The 23740-nt window shown below is 31.6% G+C and overlaps 2 protein-coding genes across 3 annotated transcripts; one reads left to right on the forward strand and one right to left on the reverse strand.

Annotated features, from left to right (window-relative positions):
- Positions 1 to 273: 273 nt before the first annotated feature.
- Positions 274 to 12854, reverse strand: LOC113519641 (CLIP domain-containing serine protease HP8-like). Its single transcript, XM_026904784.3, has 7 exons — positions 12389 to 12854; positions 11006 to 11175; positions 9594 to 9867; positions 9048 to 9238; positions 8030 to 8135; positions 7015 to 7192; positions 274 to 4386 (listed from the first exon to the last, which is right to left on the reverse strand). Exons 1-7 carry the CDS (start codon positions 12450 to 12452, stop codon positions 4146 to 4148), a joined length of 1224 nt encoding a protein of 407 aa, XP_026760585.2. The 5' UTR covers positions 12453 to 12854; the 3' UTR covers positions 274 to 4145.
- A 2837-nt stretch (positions 12855 to 15691) lies between these two features.
- On the forward strand, positions 15692 to 23126 carry LOC113519799 (CLIP domain-containing serine protease HP8-like). 2 transcript variants are annotated; one of them, XM_031914209.2, is made up of 7 exons: positions 15692 to 15915; positions 16933 to 17076; positions 18113 to 18215; positions 20346 to 20527; positions 21506 to 21645; positions 22192 to 22323; positions 22829 to 23126. In XM_031914209.2, the coding sequence occupies exons 1-7, from the start codon at positions 15837 to 15839 to the stop codon at positions 22967 to 22969; spliced, it is 921 nt and encodes a 306-aa protein (XP_031770069.2). In that variant the 5' UTR covers positions 15692 to 15836; the 3' UTR covers positions 22970 to 23126. The 2 variants fall into 2 exon arrangements, with proteins under 2 accessions (XP_031770069.2, XP_026760812.2); XM_026905011.3 differs by having other exon boundaries at positions 18107 to 18215; positions 22829 to 23124.
- Positions 23127 to 23740: the final 614 nt, after the last annotated feature.

The raw sequence follows: 23740 nt of genomic DNA on the forward strand, positions 1-23740 counted from the left end.
TGGGTGAAAATGGTATGGTAACCCCGCCTGCGCTAACGGGATACGCTGGCGGAGCACCAGTGAAGGGTGACCGATGAGAATGAAAACAGGCCAGTTAGCCCATCATGGTGAATTCATCAAGAATTAACCATGATAGTTTCCAGGGGGAACCGCAAGAAGGTCGACCTGGTTGGGTATATTGCTAGCAATAGGATTCCCAGTCTCCATTACTAACAATCCCTTTCCCCCCGTAATATAGGGTTAGTCGTTATTATATGAAAAAGAAAGTTTAAATGATATGATTGATAATAAATTATTACTTATCTACAATATTATAAATCTATCTTATTAAATTAGCTGTTATACATTTTTCGCATAATTTAAAAACAATAAATAGTAAATATCTTCATTCTTATACTAGCTTTTATCCACGACTTCATCCGCGTTACCGGGATATATCTTTCTCCATCCCATATCAAATTTCATACTGATTGGTTAAACTGTTAAAACGCTATGAGGTAATAAACATACCAACTTTACATTACACACGAAACGAAAATATAAAGGAAAATATTTTAAATACTCGTATATTTTTATTGTTTACAAAGAAAAATATAAATATATAACCTGTATAAAGAATTCCGCTTTATAAAAAATTTGTTCGGTCAGCATAATGAATTAAAGCCTTATTGTATGAATATTTCCGAGGTTTTTGAACCCTCTTCAAAAAGGACGATGTTAGACTGGTTTTCAATAAAAATGTATGTATATCAGTAGGTATGTATGAATTTTTATTTAGTGTATACTCGTATGTTATGTGATAGCTTTGTCAATTATGATCTGTTTTAATAGTTTTTTTATAGAAAGTGTTATCTCGTATTGGTCCCATTCTCTTACTAATTTTGTTAATATTAAAGTAGAATTTTAAGGTATTTTTAAGACTCTATAACTTATATTAAAATGGCGTTTGATCTACCTAAATTCACTGATGAATATTATAAAATGCGTCAAATAAGTAACTAACTATATGTAAATGATTATAATTATATATTTCTGGAATAAGACCTTATATTCTAGAATATCGAATAAAACGTAACATATATCGATTGAAATCAAGAAAGAAAATACCATTTTTCAAAGACGTTATAAGATGAAAATTGATTCTAATATGGTTATTTATACCAGCGTATAAAATCAGTATATAAATCGAAACAATTGATTTCATTATACAATATGATGTTTACGTTTTTCTATTACAAACATATTAAATTCTTGTTGAACACTTTTTATGTGACTTAGTATGGCAAACAAGCTTTTTTTTACAACACAGGGGGCAAACGAACATGCAGCTCACCTGATGGTAAGTGACTACCGCCGCCCATGATCACCCACAACACTAACGGCATTGCAGGTGCTGACGGCCCACCTGATGGAAAGTGGTAACCGTCGCCTATAGACATGAGCATAACAGAGTATACTGTTTCGCCCATGATACCCTCCATGCGTTGCCACTCCTGAGAATTCAGGTAGTATTTCTCTGTACCCATGTTCATATGCCACCCTTCAAACCACAACACGGCCATGCAAACACAATTGTTTCACGGTTGAAACACGCATGGGACAGCAAGCAAACGACTTTTTGTACAAAGTCTTCCTCTGGGACACTACTTTTACAACGCGGATTCGCCCTCATAAATAAAAATAAAAAACGTTCTATGTATTTACAATATGGTATATTTTCTAACTAAAATTTTCACATTTTTAGTCAATACGCCTATCTAGGTGATTGCATTTATAGACATATAATTATTTCTCAAAACAATTTTTCAAATTAAGTTACATTTTTTTTAATATTCTCAACAAATCTTGTTATTCAATACTGCTGACTGTATGACTGCATATACTACAATGATTCATTATCACAAAGATTCTAATGTCAAAAAACATACGAGTATGAACGTTATATCATATATAAGACATTTGCACCATTATAGCATGTTTGAAGGAGATACAATAATGCTAATGGTATTCGCTGGTAGTTACTTTTCTGCTTGTTACTCAATATACTAGCCAGTTCTGAACCAATTTTGATAACAACTTTAAATATCGATCGATAAAGTTATAGCCCCAAAACAGGATTCACGTTGTAGATAGATGTTGGAGGATCTCCGAGAAAAGAGTTATTGAGTCCATGGTTATGTATAATCTATTATATATATTCAATAATTTTTGATAAAAACGTAATTATGTTTTGTCAAAATAATCACAGAAATACTCTCTAAATGAAATCAGCGACAAGTTAAAACGTTCAATTGATTTTTTATTTGTACTACTATTGAATCTTAGGAGTTCGTCTTATAATCGGCTCAATTATTCATTTATTTACATATTTATTAAATTCTATTGAAACAAACTATACATATATAATTCAATTATAAATACTTACTTAGTATTTCAGGACTATATCGATATATTTATTCTCTTAAATTATTCATTAATAATCCAGAAAATCTTTGATTAATTTCCTCATATCGAATATAAATAATTCAAAGACAAAATAAAAAAGATGGCGTAATATTTTATTTTAATATACCTAATATGTCAACACTTATCAGACTTCTTTTTTAACATATTTTTTATTAACAAATATATTTGTAAACTTAAGTATTCATCAAATCCATTAGTTTAAGTACTTCCTTAATTACAATATTGTTATTAAAATTAATCTATTTACTAGTACATTTTAATTATCAGTCACTCAGAAAATCACAACCTAGCACAAGATGAAATTATTATCAATTTGCATTAACATTGGGTTTTTTATTGTTAATAACTCCGTTATGTTTTACATTTTAAATATACCTTGTAAAATACATGATATTATATTGTTACTCGTATATAGGTACTTAGGTATGTGGAATATCGTAGTTCTAGGCAACAATGCTTATAAGTAGGTCCTGACTTATTAAGACTATTAAACTTAAAGAAAGTCGGCTAATGCACATATTATCTACATAAACATCAAATTCTGCACATGAACTTATTTTAGAATATGCTTATATATACTTATATACACTTATATTTATTGCATAATTGAGCATGAGTATATTTATTTAACACAATTAATAAAAACAATTACAAATTCAATTTTTCGGCAAATTATGGCATTAGTACAATAAAATTTGTACATTCCTCCATGGCCTTCTGTTCCAAAAATTTAAATTATTTACAAATAATATGGCTTTATGACTAGGAAACATATTCCCCGTATTTTATATAATCCTCTCAAATGATTATTTTACATAATTAAAGTATGGATACTATTACTACAAGATAATAAATATAAAATAAAAAAAAAATGTTAATAGGTCTACACTGATATCATCGGTATCTAATATTTAAAAATAATAAATAAGTAACTTAATTAAGTGTTTATTACGTTTTAACCAAATTCTAAAAGGAGAGGATTCTTAATTTGACTGTATTGTTTGTAAGTCTGTTATCATTTGACTGATTGACTGATTGTGCGATAATTTTAAATATTATTTTTACAAACAATAAGATTTACTTCCACACTCTAATATTTTTTTATTTTGATTTAAAAAACATTAAGTCTGTATTTATCGTGAAACTTAATTCCAATCATACATTTATACGTTCTTATATTTCTCTTACCATAATCATGAGTGAGTGGCTTACACTATTATGGATTCTAAGTAGGTACTTATTTGTAGTTTTACACTCATTCTATCTTAGTCTTGTTGATTACAGTTCCGTTCTTCATACAATACAATTATTGCTTATCCTAAATTACAAGATTTACCTATTTAGAGAATAGTATTCACGCTTAGTTTAAGAATGGTTGTACCATTTGTCTACAAAATAATTATTATTATTATATTCATGAATTTGCTCTACTTGTATTGTTCTGAGTATTTTCAACGGACGCTGTATGATTTGGGACCATTAAGTATTTATTTTTTAACATATTATAATTTTCTAATGACATATATTTCTAAATAAAACACACAAAAATCAATTGCATACTTACACTATAAACTTATTTGAAGGACTAGTCAAAACAAGTTAATGCGTGGACCACATTCGAATATTATAGGTCTTCGCATTTTCCTTTGTTCTTGTGTACTTAAGCAATCTTATATACTTTACTCTCGCATATTGTCCAGGATCCACTTCATGTAACTGGATATTTTTGTGTACACACCAGGATACCCGCCGATGCCGCACCGTTTAGTCCCATAAGACACGATCCCTCGTTGAACATAGCGCAGCCCAAGTTTCCCAGTGATGCCAGGGTAGATGAGTGGACCTCCAGAATCACCACCACAAGAGTCCTTGTCAGGGACGCCACCCGCGCATAATTGACTGTCATATATCCGAATTGATCTGTAAAAAAAGCGTTCTTACATTATTTGACAGTTTAAGCAGCGCTCGACTGCGGTCCGAAGATCCCAATAAGGGGGGAGGGATTGTTAGTAATACGGACTACCAGTCCTATTGCTAGCAATATATGCTGTCAGGTCGACCTCCACGTGGTCCTCCATGGAAACCATCATGCTGAATCCCAGGTGTATTCATCACTACTAACGGCTAACTGACCGGCATTTTCATTCTCACTTGTCATCCCTCACTGGTGCCCTGCCAGCTTATATTGTTAGCGCAGGCGGGATTGCCATTCCATTATCATCCATTAAAAAAATATGGATTCTCAGTCTGAACCTCTAAAGTTTCAAAATCTTCTTTGAAGCAATTTTAAACGATTGCTACTTGATTCGTGCTTTGGATAGCCCGTAAAGCCATCGTTCAATAAATTACATTAAAAGCCATTGTATGTAACAAAAGCGACCTAGGTTCTTGACATTCAGAGAACAAAACCCTTCATATGAGTAGGTAATCCGCTAATAAGGGGGAAAGGGATTGTTAGTAATGAGGTATAAAAATATCATTACTAACAATACATAACTGATCGACCTTCACGTGGTACCCCTTTTGAAATAATCGTAGTTTATTCATTATGCATACGACACGATCAGCCAACTGATCAACTTTTAATCTCGCCTGTAGTCTTTCACTAGTGCCCTACCAGTTAGCACAGGCGGGGTTATCATTTCATGTTCATCCATTCTATTCCACCCAAAAACAAATATACAATAATATATATGATATAAATAACATCCAAATACATACAGAATTACCTTTCTTTTTTTCTTTTTTTTATACAACTTATAATGGCAAACAAGCTGACGGCCCATCTGATGGAAAGTGGTAACCTTAGCCTATAGACATGAACAGTACTATGGACATAGCAGATTATACTGTTTCGCCGCATGGGAGGTATCCCCATGCGTTTGCCATTCCTGAGGACTCGGATGTTATTCCTCTGTACCCTGTAAATGTACTGTATTATCTGACGTCTTAGCTGACCGAATATTCTAAATTAAAAATAATGTTAAATTAAAATTTATTTAAATGGAATTTTTATTGTAAAAATAATCGGATTGATTTAGTCAGGCCCGCATTTACGTCATAGCTATTAATTATTAAGGGCCCCGGATGATTCTAAAATGTCGAACATTCTCAACTAAAATAGATGTAAATCAACCCGGGTATGAACATTAAAAAATAAAATTTTACAATAAAATCTTAAAATATGACGCACATTCATAACAATAACAAACGAAAGTCAATCCGGTTATTTTTACTTTTACATTTATCTAAAATAGAATGTGAGCCTACAACTGGTGTAACTGGTTATAGTTGGCGGTTTTGTGATAAATCGTATTATAAAAAAAAAACAAACAAACAAATTAACGTTTATATCAAATTAAAGTTAAAGGTTGACTTCGTGTCATCAATTTATAAAAATGGAAATTTAAATAGAATGATTATAAGTAAAAAAAAAAAAAACTATTGAACTTTTAACGGTAGGGCAAGTACGATCTATTCCAATAATTGTGACGCAGATAAGATGTGTTAGTAAAAACTAGTTTTAAAACAAAACAGGTTACACGTGGATGTAATATTAAAACGTTTGTTTTTATTGCCGTCAATGACTGTGAAACGTATTTAATAAATTAATATTAATTATACAAGTATTCTTACATAGAATCCTAAGCATAGTACGAGAACCTATTCTAAACTACGAATACTATTAATAATTCATTCGATTTTATTTCTCAATCGACTTCAAAAAAGAGAACATTCGCAATTCGATTATATTTTTATTTTTTGTTTGTTACCTCAAAACTTCGTCATTTACGAGTATAAACAGATTTAAAAAAAAATTGTGTAAGCGAAAATATTTTTAGAAATTTTGTCAAAATCGATTGAAGTCGGTGTTATTTCTTGAAACAATATCTTAAATTATTTAGTATATGGATCCCTAAAATTAAATGGACTACCTAATGTAAATCGTTAACTTTTTAACTTATATAGATTCTTTGATGGTTTTAAAATTTTCATAACACAACAAATATATAGATCTCAGTATAATCCTCCATAGTCCTTAGGAATAGGAACGCATGAAGTGTATAATGAGCGTTACATATACTGCGACACCCATATAATGTAATAACCACGGTACCGGTCATGTCTATAAACGGCTTTACATTACGTGGGCCGTTACATTGTTTACTATTCCAAACCGCAAAAAAAAAACTGAACTTTAAAACTTGAATTTGAACTTAAAAATTTACCATTGTACAAAAGTCGTTTGCTTGGGCACCTCTGTCCCTTTCGTGTTTCTACCGTAAATCCAGTTTACATGGCTGTGTTTCGATTTGAAATGACAATGTATGGCAGTGAATTTACTGGGTACAAAGGCTTAACACATGAGTTCTCAGGAATGGCAATGCATGAGGGGTGTCATAGGCGAAACAGTATACTCTGTTATGTCTATGGTACAGCTCATGTCTATAGGTGACAGTAACCACTTTCCATCAGATGGGCCGTCAGCTCAATTGCCATTCTGAGTTGCATAAAAAAATTAACATTCTTGATATTTATGTGACATACCCATTATAAGCGTCTACACAGTCTTGATTGTGGAGTATTGGTAGTTCCACATTAAGCAGCACGGGAGACTGCAAACCGTCTTCAGTAGCGCCCCAGCCGGCTACCTCCGCAGATACGCCCACTAAATTCTTATCCCGAAGTTCTTTAGTAAATGGTAAACAGATTGGCCCCATGCTATCTGTAAAGAGCGATAGAAACTTCTGTTATAAATAAAAACTAATTTATGTAAATTTATTCTTATAGTATCTGTAAATCTTGTAAAATAACCTCTATAATAAACTTTTTACGAAATGATATTTTCATATAATATGTTAGCCATTCAAAATAAAATACTTCTGTCGACCTTGAACTACTTTATCTATTTATAGTTTCATTTTTATTTTATTTTGTAAGTGTATTATTTAATACCCGAATTTCGTTTGCCGAAGTAAGACAGACATTTAAGAATAAATTTAGAAATTTTGGCATTCAAAGCGGAACCAATAATTTACACTGGATAGTTAATTAACTACGAGACCATAATGGATGTTGTAAGTTTCAGCACTCCAGCCTTAATCAAGTCTGGGTGAAGTAAAAGACGAATACACTTAATTATCTTTTACATGTATCAAAAAAAAATTTAAAACATATTTGACTTATGACCTAAACTTGTGTACAGCTTAGGGTATTCACAGTGGCAGATGAATAAAAAAAGTAATAATAACTTGTGACTGTTTTCGACCTCAAAGCATCTTATATTTAGTAGTAGGTACTTAAGTCATTGAATATCTAGATATCATCATCATTTGAATTATTCACCGGCCATTACGAAATATGACCTGCATGAACTGCCATAAAAACGATTTTTGTAATTGTCAACTTTTGACGATATCATTCCATCTAGTGGCGATCATACTACACTACGTTTCCACCTACGGAACTGCTTCTCAATAACTCTTCTTCTTCATCGGTAGTTAGCTCTTCGACTAACATGACCAACCCTTTGTCAGCCATAAATGATATTTTTTCTACTTACCTAAACTAAAGTCAGCTGGTTCAGATAGCCTTATTAAGGCAATGTCATCAAACAGAGTTTGTGGTCGGTAACCAGGGTGTGCCTTAATTTCATCTATACCCACATTCTGAAAATGTAAGAAATATATTTTATTTAATCAATATTTTATCATTAGGTTTAAATTGGAAGTGTTAAAATATCAAAGAAATTGCTCAAAGAGTTTAATTTGGCATACATATTAAAAAAAGCATTAATGCCCTATGTATAACATCCAACGAAAGTTATTAAGTAGGTATTTTAATACTACAAACTTTTATAAATAAACCTTTCAATATAATTTCATACATTGAAAGGTTTATTTTTATTACGTGGAATGGCAAATAAGCTAACGGTAAAAAGTTTTAACCATTACCTATCACATGATCAGCGACATAGATATTAAAGAAATTACTGTGAATAAATTATTAAGTTGTTGTATAAAATAATAAGTAATATAAAAAAATAAGTATCACACAATCACACTATCTACTCGATCCTCAAACTAAGATATTCTGCGATATAAAAACCATACAATAATAAATTGGGACAGAAGAAAAATGAATATATAGATTCTAAAAAATTTTTCGGACACTAGATAGTTATGTAACAGGAATTATTTACTTTTTTTATTTATTTATTTATTTAACACTTTATTGCACCAACATAACATGATTTGTTAAACAATTTTCAATATGTATAGTGTAGTACAAAAGGCGGTCTTATTTATACTTTTGTATTACGTTTGTACTATTCAAGCATAAGCGTAAGAAATATGAAAAGGTGAGCCTTCAAAATAAATCTCTTTCTATTCTCAGTGTCAGATCCTCCTATGCTATGCTATAAAATTGCCAATCTTATACAATTTATTTCAAGATCGATTTAATTTATTCTATTTAGAATTCCTAATACAAACTGATTTTATAATAGATACAACTACGAAATTTCTATAAAATATTAAATAGTTGCTTTTTGTTTTAATCATGAATAAATAATAAATTACCCGGACATTAGGTGCGCAGTATTGTTTGTCCTCAATTTTTTCGCAATCTGGATCCTTCCTTACATCATGTTCCCCAAGCACTACCTCTGACAACTTGAGTTTTGATCCTAAGTACGACACGCAATGGGCAGCGGTCAACACATACCATTCCGAGATCAAAGTCCCACCACAATTGAGCTGTCTGCCGCGGGCTGGAATATTAATTGAATATTATTCTCAAACCTTCTTAATATAAGTAAAACATTAGCTAAGTATCAGAGGAAGATTTTATCGTATTTACGTATTGTTCTTCACTTCTACTCCACTATATTCTCCGCTGTGCTATTTCACTACAGAAACAGCCCAATTTTTAATTCATGTAGAATTAAAAATAGGTTGTGGAGATAAAATTATAGATAATGGTAGCATAACATATTAGTCAGAAATGGCAATATATAAACGGTATATAGGTAATACAGTCTACAGGCGACGGATACCATTTTCCATCAGATGATTGGATGGATTTACCATTTCCAGCCGCATAAAGAAAAAGGATAAAAAAATTACCTGAGTCATAGGCTATTAGCACCATCCAAGGTAACTCAAACAGCCTGGTTCTTTTTCCGCCAATTATTCTGTCACTGTCAGATATACCACAACTAGATGGCAAGAGATGAAAGTTACGATGGTTTTGAATTTCGTCGAATGGTTCAATGTCATAGTCTTCCGAATTCGACGGATGGTTCAGAGGATTGGGTTTAGGTTTGCCCCGGTTTGGTGTATTATTTATATTCGACCACACGGGATCCTCATTGAAATCTGTGGGTGTGACACAACATACCTGCGAATTTTAAAATTACCATTGTTATACCATTTTTATTAAGAAAAATTTGTGTTAAACCCTAATGTAATGAACATTCAATTGACGGAGTATTGATAAGCTAAAGACAAAAATATAAGTTCAAGTGATGCATGAGTGATACTGGAATGGTTGGTTTATTGTTTTTTTTTTTTTATTTTTGTCTTATAAATTTTTATATCTATAATAGAAATATAATTTTTAGCCGCTATTGACCACTATAAATATTAATAAACTCACGACATCCTTTTGAGTTTAATAAATTTTGTTAAAAAAGTGTTTATCCCTCCATACCATTGCGCAAAAGTAAATTAGAAATTGAATAGGTATTCAATTTCTAATTTACTAATTTAGGAAAATATTATAAATAAATAAGTGTTATAGGTATAACACTTATTTATTTATAATATTTTCCTTTAAAGGATTAATATAGGTATCCAGCAATAACAAAATACTTAATACATTAGTTCACATAAGGAAAAGACATTTTATCTACATATTAAAAATAAAAAAAAAAATATACACATTTTATTACGATTTTTTCTGAATGATAATGGAATAATTATCCTTCCTGTGCCAGTTGTTATGATGATATGAATGATGGAGCCATATATTATGGTAGAGAAGTAGGGAGATTGAAATAATTAGGACGAACTCAAATTAGTTTCAACATCGTGGCTAATTCGCTATGAATTAATCAATCAACTACGGTTGATTGTCGGTTGACGGTTTTCAGCGAGCATTACATGAAGGTTGACCTAACAGATGAAAATATGGTGCCCCGTCTGCCATACACTGGCATATATATAAATGGCCATAATAGTAGGTGAAAATGTAGTTACGTCTTTTAACAATGAGAAATTTACCGGGACCTAAACAGGTTGGTTTCCAGGAAGGTATACATATATGGTATATCTATTATTAATAACGAAAAAAACAACAACAACTGTATTTCTTCCCAACTGGGTGGTAGATTTATATAATATATATTAATTTATTATTAATACTTGGATAAAAATTATTTGTTATTATTATTATTCATTATAATGGGGTCACTATACTAGCGTATACTAACAATCCCCTCTATTATAATAAAGTTATTATTAAAATCCGTACTAACCAAAGGTTCGTGAGAATCGAAGCCACAGGTGAGAGATTGTAATTTCTTATTCAAAAGAAAAGGTATCGGATTACCCGCTCTCTTGATTTCATCTAGAATCGGCTGACAATTGTCCAAAGGACCACATGTACCCGACTGATTATCAGCTATGCAACTTTCGCCAGCGAATACTGAAAGAGAAAAGAAAGACCAGGTTCTAAATTTATCTCATAAGTGAACAAATAATAGGCCATGTCTATTTATCTATCGCATCTTCACGGCAAGTCTTTCGCGCATTAAATGCATAATAATCTACAAATTTCGATTATGTATATATACTATATACACTCATGAACAAATTTAAAGTAATTCAATAAAAAAGTGTATGCTCTAAATGATTATTTCCCACTAACTACTTGCAGAAATCTATAAATAGTTATTCAATTAGGAAAATAAAGTTTTAGCAAGTTTTGTTTATTTTTTGCAACTAGTTATACATTATTATTTTTCTAGGAAATGTAGCTGATTTTCGTAGTTAATTTTTTTGTATTATTTCAGTTATTTATTTTATTCTCTATGTGTAAGTTGTGTAACCCACTAAGCAAGTAAGTATGTAATCGTTAACTTAAAACTTCTTTTGTTCCTAGCAGTATCCTGAGACTATAACCATGTGAATCAATAAAGTATTCCGTGTATTGCGATAACTCGTAATATACGAGTGTAGCAAATTTTATATTATTTAAAATTTAATTAAGTAACATACATCCAAATATCTTTACAAACTTTCACATTTGTTATATTAGTAGGATATTTAGGAATAAAGTCGATTATAAAGTGAAAAAAAATTATATTGGAATGTCAAAATTCATTATAAATTCCTACAAATTAATTAATTAATTATCGATAAGTATAACATATAATAATATTTATTTATTATATATATTTTTAAATATTAGTGATACTCGGATCATCGGATGATCTTTTGATACAAATAACCTATTTATATTTATTTTGCATTATAACTAAGAAGGAAACATCATTTAGACAACAATGAATATTATAATAGTAGATACCTACTTATTTAAAATTTGTCATTGAACTAGCTGTACCTAATACAATTCTGTGATTCTGTTGTGTTCATCAATATTTATGTTGTGCCTACCTACTAGCCGTAATTTAATCATCATCATAACAGTCCACTGTTGGACGTAGGTTGGTCTAATGCATTAGACTTAATATATTGTAATTTTAATCTTGATTTTTGTCTTGCAGTTGCATATTTTTCGCGTTTACCTAATATAATTAATGCAGTGGTTCCCGCATGTACGATATAATCGCTTTATCCACGGTCTGAGCGCAAATGAGTAGATTTTCCGATTAGTTTTAATTAACGACTAAACTTACGACATTTCACTGGCAGCAGTAGAGGCACGAGGACACTCGTCAACAGACAAAATTTCGCCATCATATGGGTCTCACTCGGTTTCAAAGTTTATTTGATAAAAACACTCGTATCCACATGTCAAAAGAACACAATTTATAATGATGTCACTAATTGGATATTGCACTATAAACACGTACAATTAAATCCGTACAAGTCACTTGTGTTATTTATTCATTCCATTAGTGTACACACGGGTTATCGGGGGTCAAAACAAATGATGCCTTCGAATGCCCGCACGCCGCTTATGTATTGCCCCGTTTTTCCTTATACTCCGATACTGCTCACTTAGATTTTCGTCTGCATATACGCCGTTCCGAAGATGATACGGTGTCGTCTGAACCGAGATAAGGACGGAATAACGAAGTGGGTGGACGTCGGCGACCGACATAACGAGATGACGGTCATTACCATACTGGCTCCGCGGAAATCCAGTGAATGGTACGCGAGCGCTCGCTTACATCTCACTACTTAACTAGTTGCTGATAAAATTATAATTATATATTAAATTATTTAATGCATACTCACATTACATTGTTCCATTTGCAAATTAACAGTTTGAAATATATTAAACATGTACGTCGTTGTATTGCTAATTAATTAGACACGCGTAAGATTCAGCCGTATGACTTATATTTATCTATTTATGTATTTGTATTATTTAAAACAAATATTTTTGAGAACAGATCAAATTAATATAAAAATAATTTCACATTATGTTCTATAAGAAAACTAATTCAATTACGAAAAAAATACTATGAGACTAACACATGAGTTTCAGTATCAAAACCTAGAAAAACATACATCTTTCATCCATATGCGTGTAGGAAGAAAACAAACCGTCAAATTAACAACCTTCTTTATGAAGTTTGTTAAAAATGCTTACTGTATTATTTATAACGGTTTTCGTTGCATATTGCACTTTTGCTTGCTTACACTTTGTACCAATCATATTATCAGTCCATATATACATTAATACATAATTATAATTGGGTAATCCAACTTTATTTAACATAATTTTATTTATTAAAGCTATTCTTTAGAAATTCTTGACAGTCAATTAATTTAATTATGACAACCAACGTATAAAATGAGTGGACATATTCGTAGAATATGTCGGAAGTTATTTTATTGCTTTATTGTTAATTGTGGTCATAAGCATTCGAAATATTGTTAAAAATCTGTGGATCCCCTACTGACTCATTTAATAAGGTAAAAAAAAACTTCCGTTGCAGAAAAAAATAATTGTGGTATAAGTAGATCCAAACTTACATGCATACGTCACCAACTATATGCACTTGCGGTTTTCCTATACCTATTCTTCCCATATCTTCGAAAATCAGATGAGTTTAGTAAAAGAAAGCCCTTGAGATCAGCCTTTAAAAGTCATATGTAGATTATCGTATTTTATTTATTCGTCCTCAGCAATTTTGAACACTAATGGGTGGTCTTTGTTTTTAAGTTAAAACTCTGGCCGTATATATATATTATACAAATTTGGAAGCGAAGTACTACCTTGTTCTTATGATAGATACTGCAATAAGAATTCTTATGGCACTGCATTGAATAAATGTTTTTGACAATGAATCATGCAATTGAGAATTGTATCAGTATTAATATTTTTATAAATTGAGTGTAAAAGGTTGAAGATTATTGTCATATATTTATATAGATATATTTCATTTCATTTCACGACACGTAGTGCTGTGTGTCAAGCGCATTAAAGAAGGTAAAATTGTAGTCAGATTTGGATGGTTGCAATAAGACGCCATAATATAACGTGTCCATGGTGAATATTTTTGCATGACTAAGGCAAATAATATTGTGTTGCATAAGTTACGAAACATAAATTAATAAAACTTTACCTATAATTATTATATAAATTACCTTGTAAATGTATAAAGTTGGCTGAATGATCTATGTATATATTACATGTAATACGCTGCACCCATATAAATGCAGAAATACACATGGCTATGTAACTAATAAAATATTGTTCAAGTTTTTTAATAAACAAAACAATATAAATAAATATATTCGATATGTAAAGCTCTAGTAAAACTTAAATTTTCTATATAAAATCATATTAGTTCACAAATTTTTTACAAAATGATTGTCATGAAATCTTTGTACGTCATTCTTTGGTAATCGGGTAAAAATGAAGAAAATGAGATATTTAGTTTCTGATGGATGGAGTCTCGCAGGAGACTAATTATGAAATATTATTTTATGTTTAAATATTTTATTACATACGATATTACTGAAAATATATTCTGTGGTAAATTTCTCTATTTTTAATTTATTGAACATTAGGTCTGTGGACGTGTCTCTCTCATATAATTGCATACATAATTGTCTGTGATAACTATGCTATTATATTAATTTACTATTCTATACTGAACCTTTTCAAAATCTATGGAAACCTATCAGTGTTAATTTAATGGTCATCTAAACTCGAATCTATTTAGGTTTATGCAAAAATAAAAGGATGGAAGGTTGTAGCCTTTTGCTGCTTACTTCTTCGTCCACACTTATGTATGAATAAGTGGATTATTATCCTAATTTGAAACCGTTTACAGTTTCTAAAATATTTGTTTTTTTAATACTGTCAGTATTAAAAAAAGTCAATATACTACGTTAATATGAAACTCTCAGGTATTCAAAATCAGGAAGGAAACACAATAATAACTTCTGCTACCGGGGAATACGCTAAGTTCAAAAGTTTTATAATATCATATTATCGTAACTCAATGATTTTAATGATGTTTAATAATCTTTTTTATACTCTTTAACATCTACTTCATTATTTAAAACTATCAAAGATTTGTTATTTTACAAGCAATTATCTGCAAATTTGAACTTACTTCTATAGCGAGCACTACTATGTATATATACTCGTACGTATAGGAAAACCTTACAAAAACATTTCAAGATAAAGCTATCTATTCTATATATCTATATCTATCTCTATATAAGCATATTGTCCAATCAGATAATTCATTTCAAAACTGTTCATTATAATTATATTAAAATGGTACCTATATCACAGTAGTTATAAATAAATGTGAAAGTTCATCACTTACGGAGTCTACTATCTAAATAACTGTATCTTCTCTTATGCTGTTGTGCAGTGAGCACTGAATAGATCTTCTAATAAGAAATTTGATGTACTCTAACTTGATTACATGAAAATATATTGCCTTCCTATTTCTAATTAGCATCAAACGTTTAGACACGATTTGTTATTAACTCTGCTTTTAGTCGATAGCGCGGCCGGATCCAATTGTTTATCGCAATCATTGCAATTCCATACAATATTACCAGTTTTAACCATGAAACCTCCAGTCATGAGTCTGTAGGTATACAAAGTACATATTTCTTCAGTAGACACGGAAAAGAAACAAGCTCGTCATGATTCAGTGGAAGTATTGCTTTATATTAATTATTGTGACACAAAATGATGCCGATGATCAAACGACTTCATTAGATAGTAAGTGGAACGGTTTGATGATCTTACCGAAATAGGTAATATCCCTTACGATAGGTAATTAATTTGGTCATACAACCGAACCAGCGATTCGATATTATTCCCATGACTAATTCTGATTGTTTCTGTCATACATTTTAATTGTTTTATTAATGATCGTTGCAGTTAACCTAATCAATAATATGTGTAACGTGTCATGCCGTTGCTTGATTAAATCGATTAACAATCATATTCCTATAGGCAATATGTATGTATATTCATTATATGGTGAAGTTATGCATCGAATTTTCTTATATTTATTATTATATTACTGATACACAGTGCTCAAGAAATCTTTAATCCACTTTGAATAATATAAAGTACTTTTATAATGAGATTTGGGGGGAAAGGAATTGTTAGTAATGGAGACTAAAAATCCCATTGCTAGCAATATACCCAACCAGGTCGCCCTCCTCGTGGTTCCCTCTGAAAACTATCATGGTTAATTCTTGATGAATTCATCATGATAGTCTAACTGGCCTGTTTTCATTGTCATCAGTCCTCCTTTACTGGTGCTCCGCCAGCGTATCCCGTTAGCGCAGGCGAGGTTACCATTTCATTTTCACCCAAAAAAAATAAACAAGAATAGTCTACCTGCTATTACGACACAAAATATATCCTACAGGTTTACTAGTTGTTTTTGGGAACGGAAAAGTTTTTAATAAAGTATATAAGGTTAATTATATATGGACATAAATGGTTAGAATTAACTAAAACTTAGTATAACCGTTACAATTAACCTGTGTTAAGAATAGGAAATATTTACACTTGTATATTAAAAGCTATTAAGAGAATAATGAAGTAAAAATATATTAAGGACCAAAACAATAGCACGTATGATTATTGGTGGTAGTTACTTAAGTTACAAAAAAGAAACTAACAACAACACAATGAAGCATATTCAATTAAATAAAGAATTTTTAAAATCAGATATTTAAATGTGTTATGTATGTATATAATGTATGTATGTGTATAATGTAGATAGGTTGCTTGAGGTGTCACATCACCCCACTTGGGACAAGTTGGACGCGTTCGATTGTGGGGACAGCGCCGCTGACCGGATCATAGGCGGGGTGAATGCAGCCCTGGGCCAATTCCCTTGGATCGCTCGCCTTGGCTATACACGTATGTACTCATTTGTCAACCTGTTAGGATACCATGAGAATATCTGGCAGTTTTTTACCTTTTTTACAATAGGATTATATTTATCTTTTGTTTTACATTTCACTTGTGTCACTGCTCTGATCTGAAATATACGTCTTCTAAAACCTTTTTTTATTACTTAAATGTCTTCAAAAAGAAGGAGCTTCTCAATTCGGTTGTATCTATTTATCTGAATATAAATCTATGTATTATTTAAGAAAATAATCGAATTTTGTTCATGTTTCATGATTATTATCTCTTTCTTAGTTTTACATTTAAATCAACTTAGAAAAAAAAATATATTAACTTTCATCCCTTTTTTAACACATTAAGGGGTTGAATTTGGAAAAATGCTGAATACAAATTTTATTAAAGAGTGTTTATAATAAATTATAAGGGCATGTATATATCCAGTAGTTAGTTCTATTCAAAAAATCCATAAATACTTTAATTCTCATATTTATATTCTTGAGGGCCGCATTTTGAAAAATGCTGTCTTTTACTACTACTTATGTAAGTTTTAAAAGGAACTTATTGTTAAAATTTTGTAATTCTTTTCACAATATTCCTTTTATAATTAAATTAAAACAAACAAACAGTTGCTTTACATAACATTAATATTAGCCATATGTAGTTTTCGCTAAAAATAACCAAAATTCTTAGAATCTAGCTAGTAACGTAGTGAATGTTATAAATAGATTTATTATTACGACCTTGGTAGTGTAACAGTTGAACATAACGCTTGTCGTTCAAGGGCCGCAGGTTCAATTCTCGTACAATACAAATATATCTATATATATTAAGACTATGATTGTTTGTATTGGTCTTGATCATTTTATATGTATGTTATCTTAAATAGGTATTTACAAATAAGTATTTAAGTATTTATATCAGTTGTTTAGAATTCATAATTCAAGTTCTGTTAAGTTTAGAACAAGATAGCGCTGTGTAAAACCAAGGGCACTGTTTATTAAGTCTATTATTACAATAATGTTATGGTAACAGCCTGTAGTTTCAGATGAAGATGACCTAGATTGGCTGTGTGGCGGAGTGCTGGTCTCCGATCAACACGTCATCACCGCTGCACATTGTCTCCTTTCCGCTGACGACGGATACGAACTGTGAGTGTCAATTATGATGGCTGCCTGCTGTTCCTCCGGTGTTACGGGAACCCCGTCTATGCCAAAGGTATACGCTGGTGAGGCATCAGTGAGGGATGATAGATGAGGATGAAAAGGTAGGTCAGTTAGCCCATTGTGATGAATTCACCTGGAATTGAACACGATGGTTTCCAGGAGGAACCACGGGGAGGTCGACCTGACAGGGTGTATTGCTAATAATGGGGCTATTAATTCCCATTATTAATAATCGCTTTTGCCCCTAGTCACTTACCATCAGATAGACTGCACACTTATTTACCATCAATGTTATAACAAAATAAGTTATTTACTTATATTTAATAAGTATAGGTAATACTTCTGTTACATGACGTAATTTATTTCCAAGTTCAATAATAACGATGACTATAAATTTTAAAATAATCTCATAAACTACGTAATAATAAGTAGTATTTTATCACTTATTAATACTTTATACAATACGAGTGGTAGGGTAAATAGGTATAATATGTCCTTTTGACAGTTTAAGTACCTAACTATACGTAGAGTCGCCAATAAAAAATATAATAATAGAAAAAGATTTATTTACATATTTTATCAACTGAGTGAGCTTTACAGTCTCCCAATATGCTCAAAAATTATATATGTTACTTCATCTTTTGGTCCACCTATGTATGTATTTACTATACCTTTCATACCGTTAAATTAATAACAAACATTCTATCTTTAAAAATATTCACTTTTATAATAATAATAATAGGATAAATACATGCAATAAATAAATTAAAACTATGAATAAATGAAACATAATAAACACATTTAATCACGTAATTGTTTTCTGTTACGTAAAATTACTATAATTTATCGATATCTACTCGTGTTTTATGATATTCCAGCCATTAATAAACAGTTGGAATAACAATAATGATGATGGCAGGGAAATACACGGGAAATTGGAAAGAATATGGATAAATGTTAATTTTATTTAACAAAAAAACCATTAATTATATGTGTTCATTGTTAGATAAATATTCACTACCGAACATGGGCCTTCTCCATAGACTCCCACAAGGAAAGAAGGTGTCTCGCCACTTGAGTCCACTGATCCCCTACGAAATATTTGAGGTCTTCACCCCATTTAGTGGCGAGTCGTCCTACACTACACTTATTAGTACGACGGTGCCACTCGAAAGTTTTTTCCTCATCCTTGTCACAATTTCTGTTCGAAGCTATATATAACCGGACCAATTCCATTTAAATTTGACGTCTCTTTAAACTCGGTCATTTTAGTTCCTCTGAGAATATAATTAATTTCAAATGTATGCTGATACTCACTGATAATCATCAAGTTTATAAAAAATATACAATATAATACAGACAAATTGCATATTGGATATGGAATTGTAACCTACCCTGACGATATACGCCAGTCAGGCATCAGTGAGTAATAATACAAGATGAGGATGAATCAGACGAAGGGAGGGCAAAGGGATGGGCAGCAGCGTTCGTCTTAAAATATCTAAAACCTAATTGCGGTAGCCAATCCGCTTGCCAAACGTGGCAACTACTGGCAAAATGCTCTAAAGGGGGAGGCTTATCTTTAGTAGTGAACAGTTGAAAACCGATATGATGATGAGGATGATGAATGGAACGGCCTCACAGCATTACTAACATACCCCTTGCTTCCTGCATACAGAGTTAACCGTAGTCAGATTACGGGGGAAAAGGTTTGTAATAATGATAATCTAACAGCCCCATTGCTAGCAATTTATCCTATAGGACGACTTCTATGTGGTTTCCCCTGGAAACCATCTCGTTTAATTCTTTATGAATTCCTCACTATGGACCAAATTACTTGTTTCATCCTCACCTATCATCTCTCACTGGAGCTTCGATAGCATATATCGATAGCGCAAGCGAGTTTACCATTATATTATCACCCTTTAAAAAAACCTAGTAACCATACGGAACCTCCATACCTCCTAGGAAACGTTCAAGTTTTTTTTTTTATGGCCGAGTCGAATTGAGCCAAGACTCGAGTCAAAGTGTATACTATTTTATTTATTTATTTAAATGCTTTTTTAGATTCACTTTATATATTTAAAGTAATATAAAGCGTTTTTTTTTTTTCAGATCATCTGTTCGTTTGGGAGAGCATAACACGGAAACAAACCCCGACTGTCAAATTAATGTATGCGCACCACCCGTCCAAGACAGGAAGGTGAAGTCAATCAAGAATCATCCATTGTTCAATAAGCCAGCGTTCCACAATGACATCGCCATCATCGAGTTAGAATCCCCAGTGGAATTAAATGGTAAACACTGATGTTATTACTCGTAATTGATTTTTTAATGTATATAATAGTATAGAGTATATCTCTTCAGATAAAAAAGAATTTTTCAAATCAGTTTATAAACGACGAAGTTACATAGTCAAAAAAATACAACTCAATTAAGAACCTCTTCTTTTTAAGTCGATTGAAAATACCTGCTATTCATTACACAAAACACTTGCATAACAAATAAGTTATACAATTTTATTTGTAGTTTTACTAATGAGAATAAACGAATAAATTTCTTAATAAAATATAAAATTCATTAATGTGACTCAGTAATTTATTTATTTATAGGGTTACCAACATAAGATACAGCTAATCATTTCAATACAATACACTGGTAAATTAGGTCTATCTATTCTTAGATTTATAGCAACTACAGCATGCCTTGTCTTTGATAAACATTAATATAAACAATATAAACAATTAACAACGAAGGTACCGTGAGGACCCTATTAAAATAAAATCAATCCTTGCAAGTTCCTTCAAATCCGTTCACGAGTATGACGGATTATCCAAGCATCGGTGCATTAAACAAATAAATGAATATTTATTTGGAGCTTTTTTTTTATTATTTCAGCCATTAACTGTCCACTGCTGAGCATAAGCCTATTCCGTAAGGGAAGTTTTGCCAGTAGTTGCCACGCTGGACAGGCGGGTTGACAACCGCAGTTAGGCTTTTAGAGATATTTTGAGAGGGACGCTGTTGCCCGTCCCTCGCCCTCCCTTAGGCAACTCTTACGACACCCACGGGAAAGGAAGAGGTGGCTTATTCTATGCCGAGACCACACGGCGATTTGGAACTTAGTGCTTAATAATCACTCGACCTACCAATTCTACAGTTTGTCTTCGTCGTGACCTATATCTAAAATACACATGCACAATAAACGAACTTTACAGTTAGTTTTAATTAATATTTAATAAAATAATTGTAAGCTTCTATAAATTTATTTTTAGATTACGTAGCGCCAATATGCTTGCTTCGAAGTAGGGAGCAGGTGGCTGACCTCCAAATTGGCGAACTGGTGACTGTTGCCGGCTGGGGCAAAATGAACATGACCACCGACCAGCGAGCGAATATTCTACAAGTGGTTATTGTTAGTACTACCTACTATTACAGAAACATATATTAAATATTTGAAATAGCGGAACTCAAGAAATTAGGAGTTCTAAGAATAGTATTTGTTAGGGTTGAGATCAGGAAAAATAGGCAATTGTTAATTATAATGATATATTGAACGAAGTAGGACATGCCGACAGTAACAAAAATACTTATATTAAAATTGGAATTATAAAAAAAATTAAAAATAATTGACACATAGGTACAATATGCAGTTATAATTATGTCTATGAACATACATTTTCTTAAATATTCATACAATAATAGTGTGTCTAGACAATGTTTGTACACATTGGAAATATTTATGAAAAATTAAAAAATAAGATAGGTAGTAAAACCAATGTAAATAAAAATATTTTTTTTTTTTAATTTTTACGTGATATATTGCATATATTGGCTTTCCTACTTCCAAAATATATGCGTACGAAGTAGCGAGCAAAAAGCTAGTACGTCATAAAATCTTTTTTTAATACAATATATCATAAGATTCAATTACTTAAGTATTATTGTCGTTCCATTGTAGTTACCAATTGTGAGCCCAGATATGTGCAGTAACTTCGGCGCTCAATTCAAAGTGTCCCATTCGGAAATATGCGCGGGCGCACAGCACAACAAGGATGCATGCGGGGGAGACTCCGGAGGTCCGCTTATGAAGGTCAGCAACCGTCTTTTGTTACCATCCGAGGTTTTTCCTCATAAAAACTTGACTGGTCAGTATTATTACTTTCACGGACCACACCAAATTGCGGATATGCCCGTTCAAACTCGTCTTCATAGGGCATCGTTTCTCAACCGGGGGTCGTGACGCTTGAGGAGTCACTTTTGTTATTAAAGGGTTGCTCTTTGTTGAAAAATAAATTATAATTTTATAGTAACGGAGTCGCAAGATTTTTTACTTAACTTTTAACTTTCTCAAATGTTGCAACATAAAAATGTTTGATAAACAATGCCATATGGATATCAATGCATAAAAAAATATAGATACTTAATAAGAAAGGAAAGAAAGAAAGTTTTATTGGCAACCAAACAAAAAAAAATCAAAAAAAAAATAAGAAATTAATATTGATAAACTATAGATATTACTTAATGATATCTTAGTTTTCTATCAATGAAATTATTTTTACAATCAAAAAATTTTTTTTTATTTTTTATTTTTTCAGGTATATGACACGCCTGATGGTCCGAAACATTTTTTAGTGGGTGTGGTATCGTTCGGTCCTTCAGTATGCGGTATCAAAAAACCAGGAGTATACTCTTCAGTGGCGTTCTTCCTAAAATGGATACTTGATAATTTATATTGAAATTTGCTTCCATAAAAGCATACCTACTCGTATTTTATTTATTTTAGTACTTCCTCTAGTTAATTGTAATAATTGTAGTCGGCATAAAAGTTTATTGTCGTATTTTTTATGTAAATAAATCGAATGTATGTACTTATGAAAAAATAGTCATTATTTTATTTTTAACCACAATGGGTCGTTTGTTTTTAAATCCTCGAGTAAAGAAGTTCCATATTTAATCCCTTCACCTTATATGAAGCCATAACTCAACAGAAATTGAATAATTTGAAAGAATTATTACAATAGACATGAGCTGTATATGCAGAGCCCTTTGCCTCTCCCTTTGGAATAAACGCATAGATTATAGCTTATTTAAAAAAAAAAAAACAGAACCAAAAAACAATTGAAGCTCTATTACCATGCAACAGAAGCATGACTAGCAAATACGTAGGTACTAACTTACCTATTGTTATTATTTTACAATTAACCAGGGGAGACTTTGTACAAAAGTCGTTTGCTTGGGCACCTCTGTCCCATTCGTGTTTCTACCGTGAAGCAGTTGTGTTTGTATGACTTTGTTTCGGTTTGAAGGGTGGGATATGGCAGTGAATTTACAGGATACAGAGGTATAACACCTGAGTCCTCAGGAATAGCAACGCATGGGGGGGGGGGTATCTAGGGCGAAACAGTATACTCTGTTATGTCTATGGTACTGCTCATGTCTATAGGCGACGGTTACCACTTTCCATCAGGTAGGCCATCAGCTTGTTTGCCATTCTAAGTTGCATAAAA

Source organism: Galleria mellonella, unplaced genomic scaffold (genome assembly GCF_026898425.1).
Source record: "Galleria mellonella isolate WM207_F2 unplaced genomic scaffold, CSIRO_AGI_GalMel_v1 utg65, whole genome shotgun sequence".
Taxonomy (NCBI): Eukaryota; Metazoa; Arthropoda; class Insecta; order Lepidoptera; family Pyralidae; genus Galleria; species Galleria mellonella.